At 44.1% G+C, this 16,906-nt stretch overlaps 2 protein-coding genes across 2 annotated transcripts in view; one reads left to right on the top strand and one right to left on the bottom strand.

Annotated features, from left to right (window-relative positions):
• TOP1 (DNA topoisomerase I) overlaps positions 1 to 12,780 on the bottom strand; it is an 85,957-nt gene extending 73,177 nt beyond the window's left edge. The window contains exons 1-2 of the mRNA XM_043480249.1: positions 12,508 to 12,780; positions 12,165 to 12,189 (exon numbers count right to left, since the gene is read on the bottom strand). Coding sequence (XP_043336184.1) covers positions 12,165 to 12,189; positions 12,508 to 12,540 — 58 coding nt within the window. The 5' untranslated portion in view covers positions 12,541 to 12,780. The remainder of the gene's footprint in view (positions 1 to 12,164; positions 12,190 to 12,507) is intronic.
• Positions 8,618 to 9,158, top strand: LOC122448710 (ubiquitin-like). The gene has a single exon (XM_043480252.1). The coding sequence runs from the start codon at positions 8,651 to 8,653 to the stop codon at positions 9,032 to 9,034; it is 384 nt and encodes a 127-aa protein (XP_043336187.1). The 5' UTR covers positions 8,618 to 8,650; the 3' UTR covers positions 9,035 to 9,158.
• Positions 12,781 to 16,906: the final 4,126 nt, after the last annotated feature.

Below are 16,906 nucleotides of genomic sequence, written 5' to 3'. Positions count from 1 at the left end.
TCCAAAGGTGATTTATGGGTTACCTATATTAAAATCATTTTGAACTATTAAAGATATATTAGAAATGCAGGTTTCTCAGTAGCACCACAACAGAATCAATTTCTAGGCAAAGGACCAGGATTCTGAAGTTTTACTAAGCACTCCAGGTGATTCTTATGCAAATTAGCTTAAGAACAATGAAAACAATGTAAAGCTCTCAGTGTTCTTCAGGTGATCATCAACTAGCTGCTGAGCTAGGAGAGAGGGAGGATCCCATTTCACAACTCAACATTTGTCAGAAGCACCTGTATTGACCATATAAAATGAGACAGTGCTCCTGCCCACTTCCTAGTAAGTAATAAGCAAACCATGTAAATTTCTCCAGTCTATGTCTATTTCTCCAGAATGAAAAACTGGAAGAGAACAATAAAGGGCTCAGTGAAAGCCAGAGAAAAGTGGTTACTTCTGGCTTGGGTTTAAGTGTTGACTACAGGCAGATTTCACTGGAAAGGAAACTGAGTATTAAGGCTATGCCTTCAACACTGAAGCAGGCTCTGGGATGTTTCTAACCCCCAAGGAGTTTACAATTCTTAATGCTTTCCTAAAAACAGGTAGGAAAATGGAGATGAAATACCAAATTCTGGGTTTCCCAGGTGGCACAGTAGTAAAGAATCCACCTGCCAATGCAGGAGATGGATCCCCTGGAGGAAGAAATGGCAACTCACTCCAATATTCCTGCCTGGAAAATTCCATGAACAGAGGAGCCTGGTGGGCTACAGTCCATGGGGTAGTTACTGAGTGCGCACACACACCAAATCTAAAGACTAAAGAGGTATTCCTGGGTAAAAGGAACATTTTAACAGAACAAAACGTGATTACAGACTTGTGGGAGAAGAACACACACTGAACTTTTTTCTGGGAAATATGGTTGCTGCAGAAGGCCTTTAAAAAAAAAAAATACAGTTTTCAATAAACACACTGAGCAAAAACTTTTTTAAACTTTACCATTTATTTCGTGTCTTAGGTCAGACAGTGTGCAGCATGCATTCCCAACCAGGGATCGGACCAGAGACCCCTGCATTAGAAGTGCAGAGGCTTAACCCACTGGACCACCAAGGAAACCCATGACCAAAATTATCTTTTTGTACAACACCTACAGGCGTGCATAGTTACACATGTGCAATCAGTATGGATTCTGTTTGATAGTCCCCTAGTCTTTTTTATGCAAACACTCACTTATAGACATATTTTTCAATCACTTGTAGACATAGTTCATCATATTATACTTTAAACTATTCCCCTAAAAACTTGAGCTCAATACAAACTACATGACATCTAAATTCAAGGAGTTAGCTCCAGTCCTAAATAAGCTCTTTAACATTTTCCAGACTATCTAAGGAAAATTTTTAGCCTCTTGTTCACCCAACCAGAATCTCTTTCCCCATAGACAAAACAAGCACATTTCTGCTAACAGACAACTTCCCTGACATTCTGAGATTAGGAAGATGCTAACATCTGTAAAAGATTATAAAGTTCTGTGGAAGTGCCGATTTTTATAACACACTGTACTTAAGGGAAGAAGGTGGTTTGATTTTTAGGTGGAAAGAGTAATTAATTATGGTCAAACCATCACCTGCAAGGAGATCAAACCAGTCAATCCTAAATAGGAAATCAGCCCTGAATATTCATTGGAAGGACTGATGCTGAAGCTCCAATACTTGGGCCACCTGATGCAAAGAAGTGACTCCCTGATGCTGGGAAAGACTGAAGGCAGGAGGAGAAGGGGACAACAGAGGATAGGATGGTTGGATGGCATCACCGACTCGATGGACATGAGTTTGAGCAAGCTCCGGGAGTTGGTGATGGACAGGGAAGCCTGGCGTGCTGTGGTCCATGGGGTCGCAAAGAGTCTTACATGACTGAGCAACTGAACTGAAACCATCGCCAGCTGAATCTCTGATGAGGCCACCCCGTCTTCTGTATGCTAAGGGAGTTAACTGGGAGACTTTTCTTTTCAGAGCTGGGGTGTGTGGCCTTAGAGAGCTTTCAGTTTAAAGTCAAGTGTAACAAGCCAGCAGTTAAAGACCAGCCAATCTGGGCTTCTCCTCCCTCTTTTTGTTCTCTTTCCTGGTTAACTAGAACTGAAAATGTTGATGTTAAATAGCAAGAACTACTGCTGTTGCAGCTATTCCTGCAAAAACACACTGTAAGAATAAGGCAAAGTAAATCTAACCTTTAGTCTCAATCATTTTCTAGAGTTCAAATCACCATACATAACACTACTATGTGGAGAAGGCAAAGGCACCCCACTCCAGTACTCTTGCCTGGAAAATCCCATGGACGGAGGAGCCTGGTAGGCTGCAGTCCCTGGGGTCACACAGAGTCGGACACGACTGAGCGACTTCACTTTCACTTTTCACTTTCATGCATTGGAGAAGGAAATGGCAACCCACTCCAGTGTTCTTGCCTGGAGAATCCCAGGGACGGGGGAGCCTGGTGGGCTGCCGTCTATGGGGTCGCACAGAGTCGGACACGACTGAAGTGACTTAGCAGCAGCAGCAGCCGACAATAGTAATGGGCTTCCCAGGTGATGCAGAGGTAAAGAATCCGCCTGCCAATGCAGGTAGACGCAAGAGAAGTGGATTTGATCCTTGGGTCAGGAAGAGCCCCTGGAAAAGGAAATGGCAACTCATTCCAGTTTCCCAGGACTTTAAGTACTGAGTCTAAACTCTAAAATTTCAGTTCTCCAAATTTAAGAAGATGGTGATTTCACAGGTTTTATTTCAGGCAATACAGCTCAAGGATTTGAACTAGTTCAAGCAAATATATGATTAGCCATTGTCATATGAATCTCCTGCACGAAATGTGAATATTTCCAGTCACTGTGGCAAATTTACCTGTTCAGGGAAACCTGAAAACTAATCTTCTAAAATTTATGCACAACAGGTGTCTGATACAAAAATATAATGGAAAATTCACAAAACTTAAAACTAGTTTATGCTTCTATTCCAGGTGAAAAAGGTATAATGAGTTTTTAGGTATCCTAAAAAAATTTTTTTTCTAGAACAGTTACGAGTTTGGACATGTTTGGAAATCTAAGGTTCTAGTTTTCCTTTTTTTTTTTTTTTTAAGGGAAAGGGAAAAAAAAAATCTCCTAGGATTGGAAATAAATGGAGACATCACTCTTTTTCACTGATAGTGAAGCATTAGCTGCCAGAAAGCACCTTCCATGCCCACTTACCTGGCACAACAAGAGCCTTTGTACTGAGGCCCAATGAAGAATATGGAATCCCAACAGAGAAGGTAAGTATACAGGTGTACAATTTACTAACTTCAAAGTATTTCTTCTGAGAACTCTATGGGTTTGTCTAGTTCATCTGTATTTAGTCACTACAGGTATTTACTTTCTGAATGTTTGAATAAATGAATATGGAAAATTAAAATTTCCATTTGTAATTAAATACAAAACTTTTAGTTTCCAGGGTAGATCTCTAAATACTGCCCCATCCCAAGGGCAAAGGGGTGAAAGTTATTCACTGCTGAAGATTCTTAAACTGTAATTTATCTTATGAGAAACAAAGTGGTTTGTACAGTCATAAAGTCAAGGCAAGTCAGTACCCTCCTGAGTCCTACCCATCTCAGATTTACAGCAACAGTATCAAATTCAAGGCGCCCAAGTGACTCTTCCCTTGGCTAAAATCTCACAACACCCAAATTTAAAGAAAGTGAAAATGTTCCCTTTGTTTGGAAGACTACTCAAGCAATCTCTGAAAAGGTGCTTTGGTGCTTCTTGTCTGTTTGTTTTTAAGGACTGTCAAGGAATTCAAAATTCTGTTCTAAGTTTTTACATGTCCTAAAGTGAATCTCACATGCTATTTAATAGACCCAGTTTACAGGAAAAGGACGAAGACTCAGAGATTAGCTTGTTCAAAGACTACACTATTGAGCAGAAGTGCAAGAGCTCAAACCGAAATGCCCCTCCCGCCGTATTACGGCCTCCTGGGGTAGGGGAGGCCCTTCTGACCCAGGACTACTCAAATTCTGAATCAGAGAAAAATGATATAAAAGAAAGAGGTGAAAGCTCTGAAGACTTTTAAACCCAATCTTATCTTTGACGTGTTAACATACTGAGGGCAACAGAGCCATGCAGTATTATAATCACTTTCTCACTGTTTTTATTTTTTTTCTTTTTTCCTATGTACTTTAAGAACCACATATTCCTGAGACGTTTATCTTTGCAAGACTTTATCTGAGACTCTTTAAAATTAGAACTATGCTATAATTTTGATCCTACAAAACTATTTTCTCTGGCCTATCTTTAACTGAACATTAATTTTGAAGTCTGCTCCTGTTGTGACAGTTCCCTGATAATCTTTTTGATCCGTGGTATAAGATCTCTTAGCTTAAACTTAGATACAGATACACCAACTTTTATTTTACAGTGATTGCTTAATAGTCAGAAGAGAGCCGCATACACCACGCAGTTTGGTTAGCTAAAGACTCTATCTACCAACTCTAGTCATGTGCTACTTACTATTCACTGTGCAAATGTCAGAAGATTTAAAATGTTAACAGAGAATATCAGTGAAGGAAGGAAAGAGCCACCAACTCACTACTTCAAACCTAACATTCGAAATAAAGCTCCATCTCAGAGCAGATGATGTTTGATCAAAGTTTAAACTTTAAAATGTGGGCACAGAGACACCATCATACACTCATTTAAATCTCAGAAGCCTGTGAAGCATAGAAATATCATCCTTGTTTATAGATGAGAAAACAGGGGACAGTGGGGCAAGTTTCATAGCAAGAACAGGGACTTATCTAGACTTTTCTGATTTCTATTCCAACTTTCTATTTTACCACAGCTGCTCAAGGGCATAGTATTTCCCCACAGGCTCCCTCTTCATCACCTACACCCCTACTTCAGTAGCAATCTGGTTCCAGTCTTAATACCACAGCATCTCTTGAAGATGTAAGGGGTCTAAGCTATCTCTACCAGCATATAATTAAGAGCAGGCTATGATACCTCATTAGAAGCTTACCAACTACCACCTGACTGGGATTTCTGGAATCTGGGCCAACGCAGTATGCTACCGAAAAGGGGAGATGAGAAGGTGTAAAAAGAAGAAGAAAATTTCCTTTTTTGGTTTCTGGTTCTCCCACAAATACTATTCCCACTAAATTCAGATTTAATGAATACAAAAAACAGTGTCTACCAAACTCTCAAAATTAGCTCCCTTCCTACCACTTACCTTCTGCTGCCCTCAGCTGACTGCAAAGAAATAACGGGGCTACCTTACAGGAGCTGGGTAAAGCAAGGGATCTTAGTCAATGAGATTCCCTAATCCACTGATCTTGAAATCTGCTAGATCAGTTTTCTGCCCAACCAGTATTTTGCCTACAAAGCTTTATTAATCTGAGCATTCACATCTGGTAGCAAGCTTAAAATCTGACTTTTACTAACTGGCAAAAGGGTATACTTCAGTGTATTCTAATGTAGAAATAACCTTAAACTTAAAAACTGTTTTTTTGTTTGTTTGTTGCAGTAAACTCCAAATAGCCAAGGATATCTCCTCCAAGGAAGGTTCCTGGCCTCTATCTTTCCTAGGCTGTGCTGAGAAAAATACAAGAAAATGTCATCATGCCCAGGGATCTATTAAACTTGTTCTCAACAGCAAATACAAATCCTCAATTATGCTGATTGCTTAAACACCTTTTGTTGAAGCTTATCTAGTGTCTCAGGAATGCTAATGAACTGAGTTCTTTGGTTCCTTAAATCCACAGAAAGGAAGTTAATTTCAAAGGATCAGAGAGGAATTTTAAGACTGGTAGAGATGCACCTCTACCCAAACCTACTGGGGAGGGCAAAAGGGAGTTGTAAATAAAAATATTTACTATACATTTCAGAAAAATTCTCAAGAACATACAGACAGGTAAAGTTGGCAGGGAGATAACTAAGTGGATCTAAAAATATGACAACAAATTCAAAACGAGTATCTACCGAAAAGAAATTTAAAACTTACGATACCAATATCCCTTAACTAAAACTTAGAAACATAAATGACAGATGAAGACACAATCCAAAAGTTGATAAAAGGTGGTCTTGCTTGATGATATTACAATCTATGTACCCTAGACATACACTTGAGTCACCTCTCTCCCAGTGTGGGAGATATTTACAATTTTTCTTGAACATACAAAATAAGTATAATTTTCAATAATATCTAAGTGCTACTAAATCATTGCAGCAAACTATTAGTCATTTCCCACAACACTACCAAAATACCATTAATATCTAACAGATATTCCACTATAAGCTTCTTCCCACCTAATAAAACCAAGGCTACACCCAGTGTCACCATACCACTCCCTCATCTTTATCCCTGCGTGGTACCCAGGCCTGACGCTATCAACACGGAGCACACCACACACTGCCCTCACCTAGATAGGCAGGCTGGAGGGGGAGGGCAAAGGTTGGCAAAATGTTAGTTCTTCCATACCGATGGCCTCTATTTTAGACTTCCTACTTTAGCTACTGGCCTAAAGCCATGGGGATGGAAAGCTGCTTCACAAACTTCAATTTACAAGGCATGGAAATATTAAAGACTTCTTCCAACTATTACTACTAAAAGTTTAAACACAATCTAAAAGCTTCTTTTAAACACAGTATCTCATTCACTTCTAAAGGACCAGATTAGGAAGTTCTCCCATCCCAAGCTTTTTACCTTAACAAGCCAAATTCTCAACTTCTTGCCCAAATGCCCTCATTTTGCAGTTAATGACTTCAGAAATAATTAAGGGGCAGTCAGATCATCTTAACCATGAGATACAAAAATGTTAGTGAACTGACTCTCATTCCTCTCCAAACGCAATGAATGGACCATATTCTACCTATCTTTCAAAGACAGTTTTTTACTTCAGGATCCCATACCAAACACTCATTTCAAGCATTTCCATTGCCTCATTCGAAAGTAAATAATTACAGGCGAATCTACTTCTCCAAGCGAACCAAGAACTTTATTGGAGTTCAGCATAGTCTCATATGGAAAAGATGCATTCCCTCACAAAACAACTCCAGAGAAATAACTTTGGATTTGAATAAAATTAGTATTCGGCACTAAGTATGGCAAAAGTTGTTAAAGATCCATAACATAACATATGAATTCACACCCAACTACTAACAGGCACAATTGCAGTATGTCTGAAAGAAATACATACAGAAATACAGGAGAATCATTCCCATTCGATTAGCAGCAACAGGTAACTGCTACCGTAATTAACATACAACACAAACATATTTAGGCTCAAAAGTCAGACATTTTTGCACCACTCCTCCACACACATGTGGAAAACAAACAAAAAACCCCAAAGGCCTAATTTTAAAATATAAACTTTAAGACATGTTAAGGATCTCTGGCATTTGTATAAATGATTACTAACTCACTGAGATCCAGAATAAACTAAAGGATTTATCTTCAAATTCTCACAGTTTCCCATTTTTACGCTGATGTTAAAGGAAAAGAGCCAGATTTGATTCTTGTTTTGCTACTATTGGTTAAAATGAGATTCTCGAACAGACCCTGAATTCCTATTTTCCATTTTACTTATCCACTGGTGGCTCAGTTGGTAAAGAATCCGCCTGCAAAGCAGGAGAACCGGATTCAATCCCTGGGTCTGGAAGAGTCCCTGGAAAGGGAATGGCAACCCACTCCAGTATTCTTGCCTGGAGAATTAGATGGACAAAGGAGTTTGGTGGGCTACAGCCCACGGGGTCGCAAAGAATCGGACTGAGCAACTAACACACACACACACACTTACCAAAAACAAGTATGGGTTGATAACAGTAAGCAATATTATCTAGTTTTTACTTTTCAAACCATGAGCTATTTCTGATTTAGTAACTCCTGGATATTCTCATTTTACCGGTAACTTTGGAATTTAAAATGTTTGTGAGTTCTGACATGTTGGTAATCTAAAAAGCACAGTGTTGACAAGCAATTTTGTTTCATCTATAAAGATTCTACAGCAGCTCACTAATTCTGAAAAGGTGCCCCCAAGGAATCCGGCTGCAGTGGCAGGAAAGATGACGTTTTGCTTAAGTGTCTCCGGATAGAGGAGGAAGCTGTGCCAGATTTCAACTGAGGGTGCCGTCAGTTTGGTTTTACAAATGTGATGGGAATTTTGAGATCGTCCCATCATTAGCCTTTCCACCCGCCACCCCAATCAGTGCCCAGCGGCACAGAAGTGTAACTACAGCATCAAAAACCATTTATATTTAATTCCACCATCCAGTTTGAATCCACTAAACTAACGGGAACCAACACAAGAGAATGTCAAACAATGATCCCATATGATATTTCTGAGAATAATCTCTGATGTCTGGTGAAACCAAGCATTATACTTTACTCATGCCAAAGAGGGAAGAACCCTACAACTCCAGAGTAGATGGGCAGAAACTTCAAGCCCTTGAAATGGCAAAAGGACCACTGACTCCCAACCTGATGTTACCATTATCAACTCTAAAGACAGTTTAGCAGTCTGCTCAGTACTGTAGTAATGACTCAGACCCACTTCAACGAGTGCTACCAACACTTAGAAAGGAAGTCTTTTCTCTTAGACAAAAAGTCTTTTTCTGGAGGCCTTGCGGGTTGGCGGTGGGCCGGACGCAGAGATGCAGATCTTTGTGAAGACCCTGACGGGCAAGACCATCACCCTTGAGGTCGAGCCCAGTGACACCATTGAGAATGTCAAAGCCAAAATCCAAGACAAGGAGGGCATCCCACCTGACCAGCAGCGTCTGATCTTCGCGGGCAAACAGCTGGAGGATGGCCGCACTCTGTCAGACTACAATATCCAGAAAGAGTCCACCCTGCACTTGGTGCTTCGTCTGCGAGGCGGCATCATTGAGCCTTCCCTCCGCCAGCTCGCTCAGAAATACAACTGCGACAAGATGATCTGCCGCAAGTGTTACACCCGCCTGCACCCCCGTGCTGTCAACTGCCCCAAGAAGTGCGGCCACACCAACAACCTGCGCCCCAAGAAGAAGGTCAAGTAAAACTCCTCCACCGGCTTCTCCTTTGCCCCCAGGGCGGCCTCCTGCCCAATCCCCGTGGTCCTGGGGCCTCAATAAAGTTTCCCTTTCGTTGACTGGAGCAGTAAAAAAAAAAAAAAAAAAAAAAGTCTTTTTCTTTCATGGTTTCTGCTCCCCAAACGCACAGCAATACTTTAAACATAAAGATAAATATGTTTCGATAACAGATTTATTCCCAGCAGTTGAGTACAGGCCAGAATGTTCTAAATTCTACACAACAGCAACAGTTTCAACTATTGTAAAGAATGAACTCCAAAGGCAAAAAATCCTTTAAATCTTAGAGGATGAGGGCAGGCAAATGAGCGATTTTTGTTTCAACATATGAAACTGGCACAGTCAATCTGTAAGATGGGTTAGGTCCACTTAAAATCATGTTTAAGCAAACTCTTAGTACAAAGATCAATAATAACTTCTCTGAGCATAATCAAACATTGATTTTTAAAAACTGTCTTCCATATTTACATAAATCAATCACTAGTTACCAGTGTATTACTTAACAAGCACACAGCTACTAATACCACATCTTCTAGACAATATTTACAAAGATAATACTCTGTCAGACTCTCAGTGAGGTGGGAAAGCAGTTACAGTGCTTCTTCTCATGAAGGAGCAGGCTAAGATAAAAAGCAAGCAAACTATCAAATCTTTCCCTCTCACATTTTTCAGCTCTGTAAGATAGCAGAGATGTGCAGCTTTTAATTTTTTCATGCTAGAATCATATATAGCATGGCAGCTAAGCTTGTGAGCTCTGTAGTGCCCAACTCACTGCCCTTGGGAAAGTCAATAAATACACCTAAGTCTCAGTTTCCTCTTCCATGGAAATAGAGATAATAGTACCTATCTCGTAAGGGTTCTTCCAAGGAAGAAATTAAACTAGATCCAACAGAAAGAACTGATGAGATTCATGCCTGCCTGGCAGACAGTAAACATTCAATAAATATTTAGCAATTATTGCTGTTACAAGCGAAAACACACATCCTAAAAGTCAATAAAGCCAGTTTACTTTGGTCTCTACAAAAATGGCAAAAATCTACCCAGCCTACAATCATTCACATATTCAATAGTGCCCTTGTATAACCTCGGTGAGAACCATGGAGGTTAACTTTCTAAGGAGAAAGGACTACACTTTGTTTCACTACTGGATAGATTACTCGGCCCAGTCTGAGAGTCAAAAAGAACACTTCTTATGTATTAAGATCCTACCTTCCTCCAAGAAAGGTCAAAAGGACTTCTTCCATCCTCACCTGTCACATCCTTTCTCTGCTCCTACATCCCAAAGAAACCTATCTCACACTGTGGTTTCTGAACCGCAGGGGCCTCATCTCGCTCTTTTAAAACTCTAATAAGGTTGGCTAAACAGAGTTAAGAAATACTCCAAGCCCTCACACTCAGCACCTAGTCTTGCACAACACCAAGCTCAGAAGCTCCCTCCTCTGAGAAATCTCCCCACCCCCAGACAAAGTTAAATTCCCTAGTCACTCGTGCAGCATTTGGGGTACAGGTTTGCCCCAGCACCTACCTTATAATTAACTAATTATGTCTCCCCAAACAGACTGAAGGCAGAAGCAGCACCGTGGGAGCCAAGGGGTTCAGCTCCAGCACTAAACATAGTGCTTTAGCACATACTAGGTGCTCAAGAAATGCTACACTTAACCCAGATTCTCTCCTTGCAGATTACATCTCTTGCTGGATGCCCCACTTGGAAATCTGAACATAAGGCTGCTCTCTGTAGAGTAGGCTAACACCATGGACTGCTGATTACAACATCAGAAAAGCTAGTCATCAGCTTCTCCCATTGGAGAGGTTCCCGGAACCCAAATTCAACTGAGCAGGATTATGTACCATCAGAATCAGTGGGAATTCCCAGCACAGAAGTTACCTTCTCCTTCAGCAGGACTGCTGAAAAGCTCTCAGGGTGAGCTTTTTAGTGGGGGAATCTTCACAGGGTAACTAAGTGGAAATACTCAAAGAATATCAAAGATTTGGCTGAAAGGGGTTCAAAAACATAAAGATCTGGCAAAAGCCAGCTAGCTCTCAATTCCTGAAAAACAGCCACTTCTGAAAAAGAATGAACAGGAAGCAGGGGTGGGTACTGGCCACTCTTTGTTTCAATAAATAAAATCTTTTTTTTTCTGCCCGGCAGCCCACAAGAAATGGCTAACACACCAGGCCAGATGAGATGTTCAACAACCTCTCCTCTTGACAGCTACACTAAACTACATTTCTAAAAAAAACACTGCCTTAGGAACCTCAGCCCCACTGAAAAGTTCTAGTCAGTAATACTTTAATTTAAAAAAAAAAAAAGGAAATCAATATGCCTGAGCCCAGCATTGACAATGGATAGCCCATAGAGGACTTGCAAACTTTCTGAAGGGAGGTACCACTAGCTTTGCAAAGAACACAACTTGGGGAAAGCAACCTCAAAATACGAAGCACTCCACAAGGAGGGCTTTAGTTTTAGAGCCCTATTTCCTACCATAAACATCTCACCCGGGAAGGGGGAAAGGAAAAAAAAAACCAACAGTTGCCGAAGGGCAGCTTTCATTCTGGAAGCAGAAAAGGAAACAAACAAGAGAAGCAGTAAGCAGGATAACCCCCCAAATAAAGTTCTCTTTGGGCAAAAATAGTAACAATTCAGGCTCCCACCCTTCCCTCTGGTGAGGTCTGTGATTTATACGGCTTTGCTCCGCAGAAAGCTCTTTCTGGGCAGCTCAAGGAAGGAGCCGAGGGAGGGAGAGAAAGACACACAGGCACAGAAAGGAGAGGAGAGAGAAAAAGAAAATGGCGCAGAGACTAAGTCCCGACTGTCGACAAGGCGACTTTCCCGGGAGGAATCCGGGCCCGGAAAGGCTGCCCGAGGCCCGGCGGCGGGCGACTCGGGGTCTCCGTAGCCCCCTCTTGGGATGGCCGCGATCTGGGGGGTCTGGGGTCCCCGGAAAGGGGGTCCAGAGGCGGCCCGAGGGGAACAATGGGGCCGGTGAGCGAGGAGCCGGGACTTAGTCTCTGGGACGCCATGTCTGTCCTCTGCCCGGCTCGGGCCGGGCGCGGGGCCGGCGGCCGCGGACTCGGGGGTCGGAAAGGGGGGCGCACTCACCATTCAGTCGGAAATCCGCCTCGATCTGGGGAGAGAAAAGGAGGGACCATGAAACAACAGGCACATTCACCCCGCGGGCGGCGGGCGAGCGCGCGCGGCCGGGAGCCGGGCCCACCCTGCGCCCCCCAGGAAGAGGGGGCCCCCGGGAACGGCCCGAAGGGCCAGTCAGCACCCCCAAACTGTAAGTTGGCGGCTTCCGCCCAGGTCCTGGGGAGCCGACGTCCGCCGGCTGGCCGCCCCTGGCCAGGGGCTCTGGCCTGTCAAAGCAGCCGGGCCGAGGCCGGGGCCTCTGAGCCGGGGGTCGCGGAGGGCCGAGGCACGGCCGGGCCTGGCAGGGCCGTACCTGGGAATCGTTGTGGAGGTGGTCCCCACTCATGTCGGCCGGAGCGGCGAGGGGCGCCGAGAAGACGCAGACGGTCGCAGCCGGCCTGTGCGGGCGGACAGGAGACACCCGGAGGCTCCGGGAGGCGCGGGGGAAAGGTGATGGGGCGGGCTCTAACTACCGGAACCGCTGAGGCGGCGACAGCGGCGGCGAGGCTGACGGACTGCCGGCGGGCGGCGAGAGCAGACCCCAGCAGTTGTGTAACAGCCTAAGTTCGCATTTCGGCTCACTGCGCCTGCGCGGCCGCTTTTAAAAGCGACGTCGCTGACGTCAGAGACTCGCGGAAGGAGGCCGACAGTGGCGGGGCCCGCCCCCTCGCGCTTCCTAAGGGGGGACCCGGCTTTGCATCGCAAGCCCCGCCCCTTTAGCCCTCGCGCGCCTCTGCGATTTGCATAAGGAACTGACTCCTCCCACGGCCGCCCACCCAGAACAACCTTCTCTTCCTCTCCCAGAGCTTTTTCTCGTAACCCAGATCCCGCCCCTGGGCAGTGCGCAGGCGCAGCCCGGACACCGCCTCCTGGCCTGGGCCGGCAGCTCGGCCACGTGGTGGGCCTTTAAAGGCCGCCGCGGGACAGCGTCAGGCCCCGGCCGAGCTGGTATCCCAGACGCTTCTGCATCTTCCCGGAGCTGTAAATACCTTGGCAGCTTGGTCCCCAAGTTCTCACCAGCTCTTCTTCGCTCGCTAACCAGAACCCGAGGCTGCTTGGAGGGAGCCTTTGTCCTGGCCTTCCAACTTCTGGATGATAGCACGCCCACTTCTTAAAATGTATTTAAATTGTTCAACCCGCTAAAGGTCTGGTTTAGCCCCTGTTTTCTGCCCGTACGGGTAGTCCCGAGTAACAAGAGGCCTGATTTCGTTTGTGCATTCTTCAAATATCCCTGAGCCAGGAATTGTGCTAAGAAAAGGAGTGGGGTAGGAGCCGAATGGAACCGAATCGCGGGGTAAACACGACCTGGCTGTGAACCCCGCTGTGTCCTTAGCGCGCTGCGAAGCTTAGCGGGGAGAAATTGGAGAAAGAACTGCAGCTTATGGAGTATTTACTGTGCTTTCCGCTCTCATTTCTCACAATAGCTCTGTGAGGTCGTCTATTTTGCTAAAGTTAAACTGTGTCAGACAGTGTATGTTAGTCGGTCCGTCCTGTCGGACTCTCTGCAACCGCATGAACTGTAGCCCACCAGGTTCCTCTCTCCATGAAATTCTCCAGGCAAGAATACTGGAGTGGATAGCCTTTCTTCTTCTCCAGGGGATCTTCCTGACCCAGGGATCGAGCTTGGGTCTCCTGCATTGCAGGCAGATTCTTTACCATCTGAGCCACCACGGAAGTCCAAGTGTCAGAGATAAATAACCTACTAACCTTCCTGACATCTACATTTGGATACCTCACAGGTTTCTCCAAGGCTTATCTTGCCTTCTTCCTCCACCATGCCTGCGAGCTGAATCGCTAAGTCCTGTCCCACTCTTTGCGACCCCATGGACTGTAGCCTGACAGGTGTTCTTCAAGCAAGAATTTCCTCTCCCAAGGGATCTTCCCCACCCAGGGAGCCAACCTGTATCTCCTGCATTTGGCAGGTGGATTCTTTACTTCTGAGCCACCTGATAAGCCCCGAAGCTAGAAAAGCTCCACCCTGAACACCTTCCTCTCCATTTCTCAGAAGTCCAGCTGATTGCATTGCTTCAAGCCTCTCTCCCTCACCCACACACCTGTGAAGTGTGCCTTATCTCTTGCTTGAATTCTTACAATACATTCCTAACAGGAATCCCTACTTCCCTTCTGGCCGTCTCACGGCTACTCTGCAGCAGTAGACGAAGTGCTCTTTCAACACCAGGTCTAACCATTATGCTTTCCCACAACTTCTCTCATCTTAGGACAAAGTTCAGAGTTCGTAAAGTAGCTGCCAAGATCCTGAATAACTGGCCTAATTCAAGTGTGACCCTTGTGAATTTTTCTATATCTATTACCACTTCCTTTATTATTATTGCTGCATATGAACCTTCAAGTTGTGAACGTTCAAAGATGCAAAGGTGCCCCTGTATGCCAGCTGTTGTTCTGTATGACTGTACCTTTCACGGTGCTATCCTGTAAGATAAAAAAGAACAACATTTTCTTGGATGTTTCTGTACCCTGGTGGTGCAGTGGATGGGAATCCACCTGCCAGTGCAGGGGACACAGGCTCATTCCCGAGTCCGAGAAGATCCCACATACTGTGGAGCCACTGGGCCTTTGTGCCACAACTACTGAAGCCTGAATGCCTGGAGCCTGTGCAGCGCAATAAGAGAAGCCACCGCAATGAGAGTATCGCTTCTGGAGAGTAGCCCCCACTCTCTGCGTCTAGAGAAAGCCTGCAGGCAGCAACAGAGACCCAGTGCAATCAAAAACAACAAAATAAATAATTTGTTTTAATGTTTTATGTATTATAAACCTGTTACAGTCAGTCAGTCAGTTCAGTCGCTCAGTCGTGTCTGACTCTGTGCGACCCCATGAATTGCAGCACGCCAGGCCTCCCTGTCCATCACCAACTCCCGGAGTTTACTCAAACTCATGTCCATCGAGTTGGTGATGCCATCCAGCCATCTCATCCTCTGCCGTCCCCTTCTCCTCCTGCCCCCAACCCCTCCCAGCATCAGGGTCTTTTCCAATGAGTCAACTCTTCGCATGAGGTGGCCAAAGTACTGGCATTTCAGCTTCAGCATCAGTCCTTGCAATGAACACCCAGGACTGATCTCCTTTAGGATGGACTGGTTGGATCCCCTTTGCAGTCCAAGGGACTCTCAAGAGTCTTCTCCAGCACCATAGTTCAAAAGCATCAATTTTTCGGCACTCAGCTTTCTTCACAGTCCAACTCTCACATCCATACATGACCACTGGAAAAACCATAGCCTTGACCAGATGGACCTTTGTTGGCAAAGTAATGTCTCTGCTTTTTAATATGCTATCTAGTTGGTCATAACTTTCCTTCCAAGGAGTAAGCGTCTTTTAATTTCATGGCTGCAGTCACCATCTGCAGTGATTCTGTTACTGTGTGAAAAGTATTATAAACCTGTTACAGAACAGTGCTATATAGCCAATGATGTTAGTTGGATACCCTAGGCTAACTTTGTTGGACTCACGAATGTGCTCTCAGAATGGAAGTCATGCGAATGTAGGGGAATAACTGTACTTAATGTTTTAATTCATCCCTCTTCTTTCTTTAGTTTCATCCTAAGTAATAATATCTATGAAATAATAAGTTTATGAAATCATTTACAAATAAATGATGAAAAGTGTTCATTCATGAACTGTTGAAATCATATCTAGTGGCAAACACTTTAATTCTAATTCATTGAAAAAAATTAATGCTTGTGAATGCTTCAAAGCTCAATCTTAATATTATTTTCTCCCTTCCACACTCCCTGACTCCTCCTTCCTGACCAAGGTCAAGTGCCCCCTTCATTGAGTATCCTTTTCCTTTGTGACACTTGTCACAACTTTTATTAGGTTAGTAATGGTGGTAACTGGCGATTTTATGTCTCTCTGCCCTACCGAATGCCAGGTCTGTGAGGGCTGGGACCTTGTCTGTCTTGCTTAGCACTTGATCCTCAGCACCCAGCCAGAGATCCTACAGAAGAGGCATGTGATCAATGAGGGAATGAAAGGAGGGGAGTGCAGTGGTTAGGACCACACATGGAAGTCAAACCAATCTAGTTTTGAGTTCTGCTCTATAATATTGACATGTTTTTAAATATATAGTTATATATTATTATCTATTTATATATAGTTTCAGAAGGAGGAATCTCTTGAGAGAATTTAACAGAGATCCCATTTTACACACACACACACGTATATAGTCATATATATACTCCTTGTTTATTAACTCCATGACATCAGGCAAGTTGCTTAACTCCTCTGAGTCCCAGTTTCCTCATCTGGACAATGATAATAAGGGTGGAAATTTTTTAATTATTTACTTTTGGTTGTGCTGGGTCTTCGTTGCTGCGCATGGGCTTTCTCTCATTGTGGCAAGCAGGGGCTACTCTTCATTGTGGTGCAAGGGCTTCTCATTGTGGTGGCTTCTCTTTTTGAGGAGTAGAAGCTGTAGGGCTCACGAACTTCAGTAGTTGTGGCACGTGGCCTCAGCGGTTGTGGCTTTCAGGCCTAGATCACATGGGTTTAGTTGCTCCATGGCATGTGGAATCTTCCTGGAGCAAGGATGGAACCCATGTGCCCTGCATTGGCAGGTGGATTCTTATCCACTGTACCACTAGGGAAGAACCGTAAGTGTAGAATTTTAAGAGATTTTTTCTTTTTTTTAAGCTGTTGGAGAACACAACTAGTAAGTGGTGAGTTTTGGATTGACACTCGGGTCCTCTTACCTCCAAAGC

The sequence above is a fragment of the Cervus canadensis genome, chromosome 10 (genome assembly GCF_019320065.1).
Source record: "Cervus canadensis isolate Bull #8, Minnesota chromosome 10, ASM1932006v1, whole genome shotgun sequence".
NCBI classification, from domain to species: domain Eukaryota; kingdom Metazoa; phylum Chordata; class Mammalia; order Artiodactyla; family Cervidae; genus Cervus; species Cervus canadensis.
The sequence above is the reverse complement of the archived record's forward strand: the minus strand, read 5'-3'. Positions and strand labels throughout refer to the sequence as shown.

What these genes read in the sequence shown, in the direction of transcription:
- LOC122448710 (XM_043480252.1), top strand. Translation starts at nt 8,651, where the DNA reads ATGCAGATCTTTGTGAAGACCCTGACGGGCAAGACCATCACCCTTGAG.